Consider the following 17,597-nt stretch of genomic DNA (forward strand, 5'->3'; position numbering starts at 1 on the left):
TAGTAGTCAAAGTTGCCATCAGGGCGGACATAAAGGTTTGAAAAATGTACAATCTAGGCCGGAATTTTTCGTTGGGTAAGGGGGATCCTGTCCACTGGCCAAAAAGTCAGGGGCGATCTGTCTCTGCCTGGCCTCGGGAGCCAGACCGGATTTTAAGCTCCCCAGGCGCTTAATTGGTCTTGAGTGGGACTTCCACCCCTCTAAGGCTGGAGGTCCTGCCTAATGGAGCTGCCGGCCAATCAGCGAGCCGGCAGCTTTTAGTTCCAGCAGCGCCACTGGGGTGGTGGCCACTGCTGGGACTACTCAGGAGGAAGATGAAGGACGGCTCCAGAAAAAGGTAAGTTGTTAGGGACTTGCTGGGGACAATCAGTCGGGCCCCGGCAAGGCAAGGGCGGTCGATTGGGGGGGCGGGTAGGGGGCACATTGTGCACAAGGTGCCCAATCAGGAGGGTCCCCCCCTCCTTCCCCAATAAGGCAGTTAATTGGCCACTTAAGGGCCTTGATTGGCCTGTGGTGGGTGAGCCGTTTCTAGCCGCTGCCATCCTGCATAAATTTGCAGGAGGCAGAAGCGGGTCCCACTCCCAGGCTCCCACTCCATCTTACGCACACCCCCCACCGCCAGCCCACTCTTGTGGGGCCCTAGTTTCATGTTAATCAGCTACCATGGTCATCTTGGCTACCCTGCAACAACATGGTGGCCAGTTAATTACAGATCGCCAGGAACCACTCACTTTAAAAAGGAAAATTCAATACTGTGGTGAGCTGAAGATTGTTTCTCCAAAAGATGCCACAGTGAATCATGCCCTGGATTTTCCAAATTTTGGCCATGTTTTGGCACTAAGCACTGGAAAAAACATTTGTGGGCAAGTAACCTTTAGTTCTTGTACATCTCCCAGCAGCTTTTTTTTTAATGAATTGGATCGTACCTGCAAAGACGTGATTGTTCAGTTGCTCAGTTTATAAAATTCTAAGAAGGTTGGAGAGAAGGGAGCAAAAAAATGACAGCAGTCTCACATTTCATTTCTACAAAGTTTGACGTCAGCTACACAAATCTTAGAGGATGTGCTTCTCCAACATCACCTGGTCATGGTCATTTCAACAAAGATCTCCACAAAAGGAGATCTCTAACCATGACTATTTCAAAAACAGGAAATGCTAAAAAATACGCAGCAAGTCAGGCAGGTTCAGAAAAAAAAACGTGAATGCAAATGTTCTGATGAAAGGTCATAGACCTGAAACGTTAACGCTGTTTCTCCAGAAAAAACAATTTATATTTATATAGCACCTTTAACGTAATAAAACCTCCCAAGGCACTTCACAGGGACATTATAAAACAAAATATGACACCGAGCCACATAAGGAGATATTAGGTCAGATGACCAAAAGCTTGGTCAAAGAGGTAAGTTTTAAGGAGTATTTTAAAGGAGGAAAGCGAGATAGAGAGGCGGTGAGGTATAGCAAGGGTATTCCAGAGTTTAGGGCCTAGGCAACTGAAGGCATGACAACCAATGATGGAGCAATTAAAATCGGGGATGCTCAAGAGGCCAGAATTAAAGAAGTGCAGATATCTTGGAGGAATGTGCTTCTGGAAGAGGTTCGAGAGAGGGAGGGATTTGAAACAAGGATGAGAATTTTAAATTCAAGATGTTGTTTGACTGGGAGCCAATGCAGGTCAGCAAGCACAGGGCTGATAGGGGATTGGGACTTGTTGCGAGTTAAGACACGGGCAGCAGAGTTTTGGATGACCTCAAGTTTACAGAGGGTAGAATGTGGGAGACCAGCCAGGAGTTCTTTGGAATAGTCAAGTCTAGAGGTAACGAAGACATGGATTTCAGGAACAGATAAGTGGAGACAAAGGCAAAGTCGAGCGATGTTATGGAGGTGGGAATAGGTGGTCATATTGATAGCACGAATACGAGGTCGGAAGCTCATCTCGGAGTCAAATGTGACACCAAGGTGTGAACAGACTGGCTTAACTGTTGCTAGGGAGAGGAATGGAGTCGGTAATTAGGGAACGGAATTTGGAGTGGGGACCAAAAACAATGGCTTCCCAATATTTAATTGGAGGAAATTTCTGCTCATCCAGTACTGGATGTCAGATAAGCAGTCTGACAGCTGCCATTGATGCTGAATATTTCCAGTATTTTCTGTTTTATTTCAGATTTACAGTCGCCGTAGTATTTTGCTTTTGTATTGAAGAATGTGAGTATTTCACATATAGCCCTTCATCAGAACAGCTTATAGAAGTAAAGCAAGGGAAGGGGTGGAGGGAAAACACATAGAGGAAAAATATGCACTTCAAAGTTATTCAGTGGAGAACAGGGGCAGAATTTTCAATCCCCATCGGCGGCAGGACCGGAGACAGGAGGGCCAGAAAATTGCTGGACAGCGGCGTGCTGCTTCTGCTGGCATGTTCCTCAGCTGACATACCCACATGGCTACTGCTGCAGTCGCAGGGCACCCTGCGCAGGGGATTCTCCCTCCACGGTAGCGATCTGGCAGCTGTGGCCTGTTTAACTCTAACCTTTTGCAAATGTCTTCAGAGTGGCGCCCTCTCTCCCTCCTACATACATCGTCAGCTCCCACCTCTGACACTGAGGCTGCCAATCTGAGAGTGCTGGAGGGCCAGGTGTTCACTTGACACAGCTAGTTGCTTGGGGAAAAACAAAGAACATGGACGGGTACAAGGGAGCAATCAGGATAGTGGAATTAGGAAAATATGGAGAAAAGCACAGACTTGATTGGGAAAAAGGTCCATTTCTGTGTTTTAAACATTCTACTACTTCATAACATTACTCAAGGAAGCCACAAGCTGCTTTATAGTTCAGCAGGTTTACGCAATTAGCAACTGAGCAACAACAGCCAGTCAGCCCTCTAATTCCCTCCATTTAGGTAGCATTAAAATTACGGCTACAAAGGGAAGAGAGGAAAACATTGTTGGGAGGACATGTGTGCGAACGTTGAGTGAGGACAGGACTGGATATAGCTGTGATATCCACCCAACCTCTCCAAACAAAACAAGTTTACTTTTGGACCCATAGTTGGGATCTTTGGATGAGATAGCAGGACATAGCCAGCACCCATGGAGCTATTATAACAAAAACAAGAAATGCTGGAAATACTCAGCATGTCTGGCAGCATCTGTGGAAAGAGAAGCAAGTTAACATTTTAGGTCAGTGACCCTTCAAATCCCCAGTGTGATTATTTGCTTCAGAGAGGATGGGGGATGGACAGGGAAATTTCCTTTAAAAAATGGAGGAGTACTTGATATCACATCCTGTCCTTACTTTGAATCTCAGGCGGTAAAGCTGCCATTGTTGAATGATGGAATGTGGCTGGATAGTCCGGTAACTGAGGCAGAAAGCTTGTATCAACTGTTGTGACATTTGGCAATCGAACTGAAGGTGGCTGATAAGCAAGAACCCTGTAATAGTGCAAAAAAAAAGTTAGCTGTTTCCATGCATATGGATCATTTGAAATTAAGCTGCTTCACCCTTGCACTGCCATTGTTACCATCAGCTCAGTGAGTAAATGTAACATTTGGTGTGTACTCAAGTTATATAGGCCAGGCATTTTCGGGTTTGATCCTTAGGATTCCTAGTCTCAATCACTGTCCAGTAGCCCCTGCGATAAAGTGTACCTGTGGCTATTTAATGAAGAGAGGAGCAGGGTCAGCTATAATGGTGCCTTTCCACCATGACATGTTAATTATCATTATTTACTCTTTCAGGTTAAAAATATGTCAAAGAGCAAGGAAAAGATGGTTGGCAGCATCTAGGATACCTGCAGCAGTGATGACAGCAACAAACAAAGGCCCAGGAGGGGGAAAAAATTAGCTCTTGGTCCAAATGAAAGACAAAATAGAAAAAAGTTGCATCATTTTGCAGACAATGAGCACAGCAAATGCTTGCTAAGAGTAAGAGCAGTAAGTGCAATACATATCCTACTAACCCTTTGTTACCAGTGTCTTCTGTGTCCGATGGATATAAGCACCTTTTCTTTAGCGGAGGTTCTGCCTCTTCATCAGAAGAGGCACTATCAATTGTAAGATCTATAACCTCAACTCTCTTGTTGCTACTTGCTTCACTGGCTGACACTGCAGAGGCAGTCTTGTTGGTGACATTTGAACCTGCTGGAATTGGAAAACAATTTGTGTTGCTATAGGAAAATAAAAAGGGAAAACTGCAAATGCTGGAAATCTAAAATGAAAACAAAAAAATGCTGGAAAGACACAGCATGTCAGTCAGCATCTGTAGAGAAAGGTCAGATTATGATGTTTCAGATGTGTACCCTTCATCAGACTTAAAACATCCTAATCTGTCTTTTCTCCACAGATGCTAGGTGACCTGTATTTTCTATTTTTATATTAATACAGATCTTTTATTTTCAATTGACCGAAGACCTGCTACGATGCTGATAGTCAACACAAGACACTTTTTCTGAAAAGTCTCCTGCCCTTTCCAATTTCAATTTTCTCTTCCCATATCAAATATCAATCTGCAGTCAAGAAAGTAGGCAAATTGTTTCAAATGATCTTGACAATCCTAATCTGTAAATGGCATTATATTTCAGGATATCACCATGGTCGAAAGGAATAGGATAAAAACAGGAAAACATTAGAACAGTCGGGTCTGGAGGCGACAAAGGCAGCAGACTGGCTGGGGCTGGGATGGAGGAGGATGATGTTATGTAGCTGGATGAAGGTGATATTTACGATTCAGAGGATATGGAGCTGGAAGCTTAGCCTGGGATCAAATAGGACCCAGAGGTTGAAAATAATTTCACTTAACCTGAAACAGTACCCAGGGTAGGGTAAGGAAACGATGGCAAGGGTACTGAGTTTGTGGTAGTGGCCAAAGGCGACGACTTTGGACTTGCCAATGTAGACTCAATTATTCCCATATTTTCCCTGTCGGTATTGCATCCTCTACACTCCATGGACACCTAGTTGTTCAAGCCTTTGGTATTTATATTGCTATCCCCACAAGAAGTCCTGCACACTCATCACACCTGTCCTTGCTGACCTACCCCAGACCTCAAATATAAAAATATTTTCCTCTTTAAATGCCTTCATAGTCCCACTTCTCCCCATTTTTGTAACCGTCACTAACCCTACAATACCCAAACTCTGTTCCTCTGACTCTAGCCTCTTCTGTGCATCCCTCCTCTCTTTGATGCACCAATGGTGGGCATGTCTTCAGTTGCCTCAAACCCACTCTGAAATTTTCTCCTCTTCTCCTCCTTTAAGATCCTCTTTAAAACCTACCGCTTTCACAAAGTTTTTAGACACCCTTCTAATTACTCTTCCTTCGGCTCTGCACCTGTTTTCCTCATGCCTCTTTGAAATATCTACAGACTTTATTGAAAAATGATGAAGGCATTACAGAAATGTCAATAACCCAAAGAGATGGTTGAAAGTTTGCGATTCAGAGCACATGCTAATTTGAAGAAATATAATGGGCTATGTGGAAGGTAGGTCCATTCAGCACATTTGACCATGTTTACTTAGCATAAAAAATTTTTGCATCTAGCATGTATCTGCCACACTACAAATCTATCATTGCACTTCAATGAGTCACAGGACAACACCAAAAAGCACAATTGGCTCAAATAACCACGCTCTGTTAACTATGCTGATTGGCTCACTAAATATGGTCAGCTACCCCTGGTGACTGGTACCAATGTGGATGACACAGAGTAAGACCACAAAGAAAAGAGACAAAAATTAGAAAAAAAAGTGAGTGGAATATCTCACCTTTCATTTTTCACCTAGATTTATAGAATATCAAATTATAGAAAAACTCAAAAAAATAAAGCAAATAAGCAAAGCTTAGCACATCGAAACACTTTCCAAAGAAAGTATCCACACATCTCAGAACTCACATGTAAGTTCAACTTTTGTACATTGTGAATTGGATAATTTTAAAGATTCCTTCTTAGGCCTCATTGGACACCAGAAGCCATCTTCTTGGAACTTAATCTCATCTACATCTGTGCAAGAGTTCAGGATTTCCATAAACAGACTGGAAGAGAAAACAAAGTGTTATTTTAATAAAAAGTCAGAATCTAAAATACCAGCAACCAAAACTTAAATATTTAATTCTATATGGACATAGTAAAATGTGACTTCACGCCCAGATTATGAGCACCTAGTCCTGGAAGGGAGAAGGGACAGAAGGGCTAAAATAAAATCAACCGCATCTACTTCCATTGCTCCCTAAAGCTGGTTACTGGAGCTGGCAGCATCCATTCTGTTAGGGAACTGTTATATGGCACAAATAAATGTAAAATAGGGAACGACAGAAACACTTAAAAACAACTTGAATCTATTAGTGCTTTTAACGGAATAAAATGTCCCAAGGAGCTTCATAGGAGCATTATGAAACAAAATTTGACAGTGAGCCACATAGAGAAATATTAGGGCAGATGACCAAAAGCTTGGTCAAAGAGGTAGGTTTTGAGGAGCATCTTAAAGGAGCAAAGAGAAGTAGAGAGCCAAAGAGGTTTAGGGAGAGAATTCAGAGCTAGGGCCTCGACAACTGAAGGCACGGCCATCAATGGTGGAGTGATTGAAATCAGAATGTTCAAGATGCCAGGATTAGAGATGTGCAGATATCTCAGAGGGTGGTGGGGCTGGAGGAGAATACAGTGATGAGGGGCAATGACAGAGGGATTTGGAATAAGAATTAGAATGAGTACTTTAAAATCGAAGAATGCCCCGATGATACTGAAGCTCATTGGTGACACAGCAAATAACACCACCACCACTTGCATTTGAGAAGCATCTTTAACATAATAAAACATCAAGACATTTCACATAGGAGAAGGATGGACCAAGCAGTATTTGATTTAGGAGAGTTGCCAGTTGTCATAGTCAGAAAGGTAAGTCTTGAGGATGTTTTTCTTTGAAAAAGGCAGGGATAAGAACTAGCAAGGGATTTAAGGACAGTGTTCAGAGATTGCAATCAAGATGGCTGAAAGCTCTGCTACCAGATGGGGAATGCCAGAAGAGGCATGCACAGGGGCCCAGAGATAGAGGACAGCATGGTATAACCAGGAAAGCAAGTCTGGGGAAGGTTACAGAAATGGAATTGAGCGTGGCCATGGATAGATTTGCAGGCGAAGCAGGAATTCTGGATTTGATGTGCTTGGACAAGCTAGCCTAGCAGGAGATGGTGGCTGAGGCAGGCGCTTGGATAGACTCTACTTTAGAAACAGTCCATCAGCATTTTGTACTTGTCAGTAAAGGTAAGGATAGATGGAGCAGGGAAGAGTGGAAGGGTACAAGGAAGTGTCAGTGAGGAGATTCAAGGGAGATCTTAGACTAGGAATAAGGATGGGCTGTGATGTAGGAGGCACAATATTCCTCCAGATGGACACTCCAGACTTGATCTGGACAATTAGGCTGGTAAAGACCCAGCTGCACTTGAACCTGTGGTCTTTGCACTTGAGAATTTAGAGAGTACCAGCTGAACCACTGAGTGGCAGGACAGAGTACACCAAATCTCAACCAAGTTAAAGTGGAGATGAAAGGTTACTGCTGCATAACTCTCCACAGAATAGCACTAGTTGACACCAATGAGGTGGAGTGCATATCTGATTGGCCACCCATTCTGCTGGATAACATTACATGAAACAGGATTTTGAGGAGGTGGAAGTGGGAAGGGGTTGAAGACAAAAGAGGAATAAAAAAGTTAGGGAAGGGAGAAAACATCCTCAAATCTTCAAAGAAAGAACTTGAATTTATACAGTGTCTTTCACAACCTCAAGATGTCCCAAAGCACTTTAAAGCCAATTATGTACTTTTGAAGTGTAGGCACTGTTTTAATGTAGGAAATGCTGCAGCCCATTTGCTCAAAACACACTTCCATAAACAGCAATGTGATAATAACCAGAAAATCCGTTTTGGTGATGTTGGTTGAGGGATAAATTGTGTCCAGGACACAGATTAAAAACTCCCTTGCACTTCTTTGAATAATGTCATGAGATCTTAAGTACAATCAAATATATATATAGTAAAATACAATCTAAAATGTCAGAACTTAGATATTAAATAATTATTTTCACACTTTCTCCTTTGGATTATTTCCATGCATCATTTCTGGAAGAGATATGAGCTCCATAACTGGCCATCATGCGATGCCTGAAAATGGTCCCAAGTGACTAATATTCACTAATCTCTCTGTATTTTCTCTCTGCTTAATACCTACCTACAACAGCACAACTGAAATTGGAAACTCATCACACCATAACAATAATAATGGAGCCACAATCGCAGTTATTTCTCTGCGAACTTCAATGCATTAGATGATCTCTCAACATATTGGTGTTTCATTTTTCAATTCCCAAGTGTCTTGTGGAAAATCCCAGAGACACTGGACTGAATTTTATTAGCTCGCCGCTGTTCTCGAGCTTGAAAGAAGGCACGGCGCACATGTGACTTGGCTGAGCCACCGCAATACTTCACACGGCGACTTATTTAAATGGCGGGGAAGGAACGTCCACCCAATGCCCTGGAGGGGGCGGCCGCTCCGTCCTCGGCAACGGTGTCTGGCTTCACTTTTAAAGGGCTTCATGCCCTTCAGTTCAATTTACATTTTTAAAGATATATTGATTTGACCTTGAGCTTAAAAAATTAAATAAAAGCTGGAAGCCCCTCTACCATCCTCCCAGTGACCACACACTTTATTTTTGGGCCTTTCCCACCAAAGAAAACTTCATTCCCAACCCACTAACATTCCCCCCGAACTTCGTCACCTTTGCCCTTCTACCCGTTCCCACCATCCCCTTAGACAATGGAAACAGTTTTCACCCTCCCCCCCACCCTGAAAATTTCACTCCTCCCCCCTCCCCACCAGTGTCACGCCGCGGATCTCCAAACGGAAATCCGAAGGTGTGGCACTTCCGGCAACCGGCTGGATTATCAGCATGGGACAGCTGTCACTACCAGGCAAGTGTTTATTCATTTATTTTAATATCATTCACATATGTAGATTAAGGCTCCGCCGCCTTCCCAGCATTGAGGTCTGTGGCGAGCCTTCCCAGAAGGATTTTCCGGACCCCCCCGCCACTACCCCCGACGTCGGAAGGCTGGTAAAATTCAGCCCGCTATTTGCTAAAAAGCCCAGTCTGCATGCTGAAACAATATTGTTGCCAATGGACTTGACATACCCATCTATTATTAAACTATCATAGGAGGCCATTTTGTCACACACTGGGCAAATCCACGTGGGCTTCTTTTCATTCATCTGAAGATAGAGGGCAGCATCGAAGCATTGTAAATGTGTACAGGTAACAGCACGGCAAGGGACAATCAGCCGCATCTTCCCCAACTATAAAACCAAAAAAAAAGAAAATTAAATTTCAGAAAATGCTTAAAAACAACTGCTGTAAAAATCAATGAGGAGCCACATTTACAAAATCTGCATTTGTGGAATTAAAGTTGCAAGTCTATATTAAACACAATAGGAAAAAAATCAAGTACACTTATATTTACACTTTTCTCTATATCCTCTCTATTTATGACAACAGATTGGACACTAAGTGGAATATTGGAGAAAAAGGATATTGAAGAAAACTGCACAGCATTTAATGCAGGGCTTTTAAGCAAGTGTGTGTTTACATTACCTAACATGCCATCCCAACAGAAGCCAGAAAAACCCTTTCATCCAACCAAACTGGAAAATACAAAAAAAACTTTAAAAAGCAAACCATAAGAAATATTGTCATTGGAAAATATTGATATGACAAGCAAATCTCTTATAGAGATTGCTCTTCATAGTTCCCAAAAGCAAAACTTTCTTTTTTAAAAAACCTGAAGATAACTATCAGCGAGTAGAATTCATGCCATTTCTCTGGGGTCTTTGCCTAAATTATGACAGGAGATCAAAAGAACCCCTGCAAAAATTCCAGGTGTAGGTACTTGCTCAGACCAACAAATCTAAATATCACATTCTGCAGAATAATAATGTGGGACTTCTATTTTTTTAAAAAGAGACAATTAGTATCAGGACATCACTTAACTTGCACATTAAAAGCAAGAATACAGAACAGGTGGTCCAATGGGGAGCCCACCTGAGGGCATAGAGGGGAAAAGCACTGTCTTGTGTAGTGACTCCCAACCCCTGCCAAGAGCTGATCAACAAGCGACAGGAATTTATGAGACTTACTGGACACATCAATGAAACTCTTAAGCTCGTGGTTGCAATCTCACTATCAGGATCTGCAGTCAGCTTCTCTTTAACTAAAAAAAGACACAAGGTGAACAATGGTCACAATTATAGCTGAGTTATTGATGTTTTACGAAAGACTGAACTTGACCTTTTATACCGAGTTGTGCAATTGAAGGAAAAATTCATTAAAATCTTTTAAAATTGATTTTTATCATAAATTCCCAGATTTTTTTGGGTGATTGCCAAAACTTTCCTCTTTAAGTTTTGGGGAATAAAACCTGAACTTGCTCATTGTTCTCTTACTAAAGATCGGGTCCAAAGGTATGATAATATTGCACATGCAACACAGACAGGGCACACTACACTCTGATGTTACAGATGTAATGTATACACATCTCTGGACTCAATTTTTAACTGGAAAAGAAAAGGAAGGCTGTGTAATTTGATTTTTTTTTTTTAAAAAGGGGCCTGGATCATGTTGCGAGGACAATATTCCTTAAACTGCAATAAATAATATCCTTTCAGTACTGGTTAGATTTGGAGCAAGGGCAGCAGTTCACTGGCACAGTTTTCACACTGTTAAATCCTGAAGACCAAAATCATCAGTGGGTGACTCAATATACCAAAGTACAACTTACTGAAAGCGTGATCACAACTGTTCCCCTGTGCAGAATCTCCAACAATTTTTATTACCTGACCATCACAGTGGCACGTAGGTCACTGTTGACTGTGGCTGATGTCACAATAAGCATAGTCTCTTCAATTTTACTTTTAATTGAAAATGAGGTCTATTTAGAGGGTTCAAATAAAAGTCTGATCGAAAGCCTTATGCAAGCTGTATCTATGCACCGTGTACATAATTGTGGGCTGTCATTTAATTTCATTGTAGCTATTTTTAAGTCCCTTGCTTTTTATCTTGAGTTTTTGCAATGTTCCAAATAAATATTTTTGCTGATTTTGCCATTTTTCTGGGGTCCAAATTTCTCCTGCTGATTTCTCCTATCATTTGATGCTAAAGAAGCAGATTTTGACAAACAAAGAGAAAGCCTATGTTTTCAAAGTGGAAACAGAAACTGACTTTGTTGCAAACACGTTAAAAGGAAGAGGAAACTTCTTTTACGGAAGGTTTTCCACAGGGGAAAAAAAAAGGAAACCTGTACAGGGAAGAGAATCAGAAAATAAGATTTTGAGGGGTATTCTTCGCTCTCAGTGGAAATTGCAACGGTCAACATATTGGGGAAGGGAAGTCGGCCATAAGAGCCAGACTTCAGTTTATCTTGTGTGCATATTATAAAACCAATAATACCATAGAACAACCTTTTTCTACACTAACCATAGAAAAATTTTGCACAAACTTTCTGGAGGAAAAAATGCCCCTTTTAAGTCTGTAAACAGTATGGGTTAACTGGAGCCAGTCTGGGTGCCAACTACATTTCTGCCAGAGTTACAGTTGAATTTGATCTGCCATGATCAAGCTTAAAATCTATGATAACTTTACTTATCAGACAGAAAAATGATCCATAGCGCAAGCCACAGAGGCCGTTAAACTATAGTTACCTGAGAGAAAAGCCAGGCTAGCCATGGAAAAATATTTCAGAGGTACCACCTACAACATGGCAGTCTCCAAAAGGTCAACACCCTACTAATTTTGCAGTCTGGGCTCTAATTTGTATGTATTCTCAAGACAAAACTTAGGGCTGACTTTCTGGACATTGTCATTTGAATCCCTGAAACGGGATTAATCTGCAGGTAATGCACCAATTTATAACAAAGGTATCTGAATTCTGAAGAAGTCCTGTAGCACTAAAAACAAACAGGCTGTGATCCAATTTGGAAAAAAAAAAGTCTTGCCAAAAGAAATAGTGAATGAGAGAATTGCAGCGGATGTGGTGAACATGGACTTTCAGAAAGCCTTTGATACCACTCCGGAAACTACTTAAGATTAAGGGGTATGGAATTAAGGGAAGGGTAGCGAACTGGATTAAAATTGGCTAGAAGGAATCAGTAGGAGTTAGGGGCAGTTTCTCAGAGTGGTTGGAAGTAGGGACTGCTTCTGTTGGCTGTTGCATCAATAATTTAAATATAGGGCTAGAGGCAATGATGCCCCAATTTGCAGGAGATATTCAAAATAGAAGGCAGAGTAAATAATCCTGAGGGCCAAAGAAAGGAAAACTTAAGATGGAGAAACGGACAAAATGTCAGATGGAATTCAATAATAAGCATCAGGTGGTACATTTCGGTAATAAAAATAAAAGCATTAATTGTATTTTGAATTTGGAACGGTTGGGTAATATGGAACAGCAGAGAGATTTGGGTGGGTCAACTCAGACAGTTAAGATATTAATAGTGTCATGGTCCTGTAGCATTTTCTCGGAATATGCAGTTTGCCTTTAAGGCTTGCAAGGGATCAGTATTGCTTTAACAGCCGGCAAAAGTCTTAGGAGTTATAAGGAGGTGCATTTTCGTTGCCTTAGAAACAGCCATTTGGAAACTGCGATTCAAAGGGTGCATTCTCGTTACCATAGATATAGCCACTGGGAGCAAGTTTCATGCGATACATTTGTTACAATTCAGTTTTGAACCGGCTATTAGTGGAAGACAGTTTGTTCGAACAGATCGAGGGCCGAAGGGCCTGTACTGCACTGTAATATTCTAATTTAAAAAAAACACAGACACAGAGGACAGCTGGTGTTAGCACCTGGAAAAAGAGCTCTCTACCACTTGAACTGAAGGAATAGGATTTTAGTCTGTTTATTATTCTCTCAAAATTCTAAGAAAAAGTCCAGCCAAAGCAGAGATCCCTGGTAATTTAAATTGAAGAAAGGGAAGTTAGACTGTGACAATCTTTTATCCCTCAAAAACTCTAAAGTCAGATTGATTCGCTGGAGAAGGAAACAACATCCTGTGAGGACTTCGAGCAACATCGGACTGTAAATTTGCAAGGACTCTAATTTTTTCTATTTTAAATGTTGTTTATATCTTCATAGTGTTTAAAAATTTAGTTCTTCTAATTAAAGAGTTAATTTATTGATTTAAAGACACCTGGTTTGGTTAGCCTCATTCGGGGGTTAATAGATGGTACAATTTGGCTGGATCTTTCTTTAATTTGGAAAGTTTTAAATGATATGTTAGCCGATCTGTGGAACAACGGGATTGAATTAACAGTGCGTAGGTCCCACCACAATCAGAACCGTATATTTTGATTGGGGGCTTTGGCAGGAGCGGTCGGTCGTAACAATAGCAACAGTTCAAGTGGATAAAGTAAGTAAAATAGTTAGTAGAAGACTGAGTTTTATGGCAAGTATAGGATATAGAAGTTGAGATGCAACGGCAAATTTATATAAAATTTACTAAGACCACAATTAGAATATTGCATGCATTTTTTGGGCTCCAAATAATAGAAATGATGCTGTGGCAATAGAGAGGGTAATGCTTGGAATGAGCAAAAATAATTAGCAAGAAAGACCTGAAAATTTAGGTCTGTTTTCATCAGATGAGATTACACCATGATTAGATAGAGATGTTTGAAATTATATAAAGGAATGGAACAGGATAGATAGAAATCAACCATTTCCAGTGGTTAAGAAGTCTAGCATTGATCAGATTTCTTATAAGTTTATCATGAATAATTACAGTTTAAAATGTGTAACTGAGATAAAAATATACAATATCTTTTTAATAGAAAAGTTTTTAACCCTGCTTAACTCATCAACTGGAATGGACTTCAATGCCATTGCTGAGATGACAAAGTAGCCCTTGCTTCAGAGCTGAATAACCAAAATCTGTTCTTTCTCTCAATCTGAAGCACAGAAACACCAAGCCAACCCAAATACTGTATTAGCATTCAACCTACTGAGTGCTCTGGAATGATCAGAATTCCTGATGCCTTTGTTCCGCAGCCTCTGTAGTAATACAGCCGATGTCAGTTGCTTCACCAGGAACACGGACACTGAGTAATTCTGGAAAACAAGACAAACAGATCTGCTTCACTACTTTGCTTTTAAATTGTGGAATATTCTAGAAAAAAAAGGGCAACACACATCCGCAAATAATCTTTTGGTTATGTATAGCACAGAATACAATAGATGCATCTGGGAATGCACAGCAGGTCACTCAGTTATTGAAAGAACGTTGGTCTGATGAAAGATTACAGTTAAAATGTTAACTTTTTCCATGATCACCCAACTAACGCATTCCCAGAATTGTCTGTTTTTGTTACTTTTTACCTGTAACAAAATATAAATGAGGCAGATAGAGACAGCAAGGCTTTGGAAATCAAGTGACAGGCCAAATAATGTAGAAGCACAAACCGCAGCTACACACCCAATGCATCAATCCCGTTATTTTCTCTTTGCAGATGTTAGCTGACTTGCTGTGCAGTTTTTTTTTATTTTATCATTGTTTCAGATTTCTAGCATTTGCAGTTTTTCTTTTTATTTGTACAATCACCACCCCAGGTGTAATTCCCAAATTTTAATCATGTTTTAAACACACACACCTTAGAAAGGAACAGCCCCCCTCTTTTAACTACTCTGTATAGAATGGTCTGTATCAACAGATCCTAAAACAGTTTAGTTCAAAACAACATACTTCAATTAAACAATTCATATAATATTTAAGCTAGCAAAGTGTAGTAATTAGTTGGGCCTAATAAAAAGATCTTAACTGGTTTCTTTTAACAAAGTGGCTATGTTCCAGTTATCTATATGCCATGTAAACTATTTAACCAATTGGTTTACTATTTCCCCAGATGAAAATGACTTTACATAATGAAAACAAGATTTGATTTATTCAGTTGCTGCATCACCAGTTACATACAAGCAACATCAACATCCACAGGGAAAGAGAAGATTAAAATTGCAGCTCAGACCACAGAAAACAAGAACCTCCCTTTTAACAGTGACTTTTAAAGCTAATGTTTTAATAAGTCCACAGAACTGGATGTGTTTCAGCTATAGATACGTATTAAAATTTTCCATATAGATGACTTCAATTTTAAATTTAATGAGCTCTGTCATTGTTTGAAAAGGTATGGCATGATGGCAAGGTGACACTGCTACATTATAATTTAACTGCCATGTTACTTTTTTGGAATATTTCACATAAATGTGTTATGACCGAAGCAGGAGGAGTGCACTGTCTTTTCTAGTTCCACTTCTCCACATGTCACAACATATATTTAAATGTTTACCCAGTTAGCCATGCAGCCAATCTTATACTCTACTCTTTATCCCAGAATAAAATACATCAACCAGGTTTCTTTAACAAACAACGAAATTATCAGTTTATTATCAAATAAGACTTATCCATTAATGAAGCAAAGCATTAACAAACAGATTGAAAGACTCGTTTGGTAGTACAGAACTTGAGTATTGCTGAAAATAGAGACATTTTGTCAAAGCTTTTCGTCTTGCATTGGAGTTTGCAAGTTCTCCCTGTGACCGCGTGGGTTTCCACCGGGTACTCCGGTTTCCTCCCACAGCCAACGACTTGCAGGTTGATAGGTAAATTGGCCATTGTAAATTGCCCCTAGTGTAGGTAGGTGGTAGCAGAATTGAGGGAAGGTGGGAATGTGGTAGGGGACATGGATTAATGTAGGATTAGTATAAATGGGTGGTTGATGGTCGGCACAGACTCGGTGGGCCGAAGGGCCTGTTTCAGTGCTGTATCTATGACTGATTAGGACAACTCGCAAGAATGCCAACCAATCAGCACTCTCTTCTCACACAGTATAAATTTGTTGTTTCCCTTACATTAGTATTCGTGTGAATTGTCCTGATGTGTGCAGGATGAAATGTTTCAACAAAATATCTATATTCAGCAATACACAGATTGAAATATGAAAGTTCCTTTTTTAAATTCCCCAAACACATACTCTCACACACACTGAAAAAAATATAGCAATTCTCTTTGCAGAGGCCTGTTACAAAAAAAAACTTTGGCCAAATGCTTGCTAATTCTTGAAGAAAGAAAAAGATATGGAAGGAAGTCAGTTGACCCTTTTGGTCTGGCGTCGGGTACATGGAGATGGATTACTGGGATTTTTCATAAGCAACTCCTTCTGGAGATGTCAAAAAATCATCTGGTAGGCTTTCCAGGACATGTGGCATTAGGAGTTTCAGCCAACACACACTTGAATCACAGGGTTTTTCCAAAGACAGGAGGAAAGAGGAGCTGACACACTGGCCTTCTCGGGATCTTTTAGAGAGGTGCAGGCAAAATGAGCTGGGGAGTCCTTTTCCTTGTCTTCAAAACTGTTCACATCCCAAATGAACCAATACAATATCCAAGCCCCAAACAAAAAGTCAATCTCCTGACCTCCATAAACCTTGACATGTGGCTTCTCTGTAAACATCTTCCCCAGGTCACCAAGATTCCTGATGTTTATCGAGCTTAAAAGCACATGATTTCCAGCAAACGGTTGTTTTCAAACAATATCTCAAGTGTCCTTTCAGTGAATTCGGTAAAAAAAAAATCCATGGAATCTTCTAAGTTTTATAACACAAGTCCTCAAAAAATAAAATATTAAAAAATGGACGCACTTTCGGAACAAATGCCATTTTCCACTTCAAGGTAGTGGTCATGGAAATCACAATGATTTAGAATATCTATAGTTTATTTATATTTACACAGCTAGCTAGGAATATTGTACATAAATTGCTGCCTTTTTTCACTGAATACTCAGTTTCAGTGGCCATAGAATAGAGCACTACCAAAGTATCATTCAGCTGTCATCATTCTTTTACTACTGACATTACTATGATGCATTTTTTTTTTATATACAAAATAAAACTGAAGGTGAAGAAGTACTAAGATTGAATATCTAAAATCATGTCAGAATAGGAAAGAAGTTGCAACTTGACAGCTTGAGTAAAGCTGCTGCTAGGCAAAACCATTGTTGTTTTCTTGGGGGTGGGGAGGAGGAAAAGAGAAGGGTAAGGAGCTGTAGAAAACATCTACATAAAGGATGAGATGCAAGGGTCTTAATAACTTCAAAACATACTCAACTAACAACCACCACCACAGACTAGCAACAACTTGCAATCTTTCGGATGAGATGTTAAACCCATTTAAACTGAAGCCCTGTCTGCACTCTCAGGTGGATGTAAAAGATCATGGCACTATTTTGAAGGAGAGTAGGGGAGTTATCCTTGGAGACCTGGCCAATATTTATCCCTCAATCAACATCACAAAAAAGCATAATCACATTGTTATATGTGGGAGCTTGCTGTGCACAAATTGGCTGCCACATTTCCTACATTACAACAGTGACTACACTTCAAAAGTACTTCATTGGCTTTAAAGTGCATCGAGACATCCGGTGGTCATGAAAGGCACTATATAAATGCAAGCCTTTCTTTCTATATAGCGCCTTTAAAATAGCAAAATCTCTCCAGGAGCGTAAACAGACAAAGGTTGACACTG

The 17,597-nt window shown here is 40.5% G+C and overlaps 1 protein-coding gene across 3 annotated transcripts in view; it reads right to left on the reverse strand.

The window, feature by feature from the left end:
* pias2 (protein inhibitor of activated STAT, 2) overlaps window positions 1-17,597 on the reverse strand; it is a 69,597-nt gene that overhangs the window by 10,222 nt on the left and 41,778 nt on the right. For 2 of the 3 annotated variants that reach the window (XM_068030098.1, XM_068030087.1), the window contains exons 7-12: window positions 14,026-14,131; window positions 10,170-10,243; window positions 9,172-9,332; window positions 5,884-6,023; window positions 3,952-4,132; window positions 3,288-3,424 (exon numbers count right to left, since the gene is read on the reverse strand). In XM_068030098.1, coding sequence (XP_067886199.1) covers window positions 3,288-3,424; window positions 3,952-4,132; window positions 5,884-6,023; window positions 9,172-9,332; window positions 10,170-10,243; window positions 14,026-14,131 — 799 coding nt within the window. The remainder of the gene's footprint in view (window positions 1-3,287; window positions 3,425-3,951; window positions 4,133-5,883; window positions 6,024-9,171; window positions 9,333-10,169; window positions 10,244-14,025; window positions 14,132-17,597) is intronic. The other variant, XM_068030078.1, reaches the window with a different exon arrangement.

This window comes from Heterodontus francisci, chromosome 1 (genome assembly GCF_036365525.1).
Source record: "Heterodontus francisci isolate sHetFra1 chromosome 1, sHetFra1.hap1, whole genome shotgun sequence".
In the NCBI taxonomy this organism is placed as follows: domain Eukaryota; kingdom Metazoa; phylum Chordata; class Chondrichthyes; order Heterodontiformes; family Heterodontidae; genus Heterodontus; species Heterodontus francisci.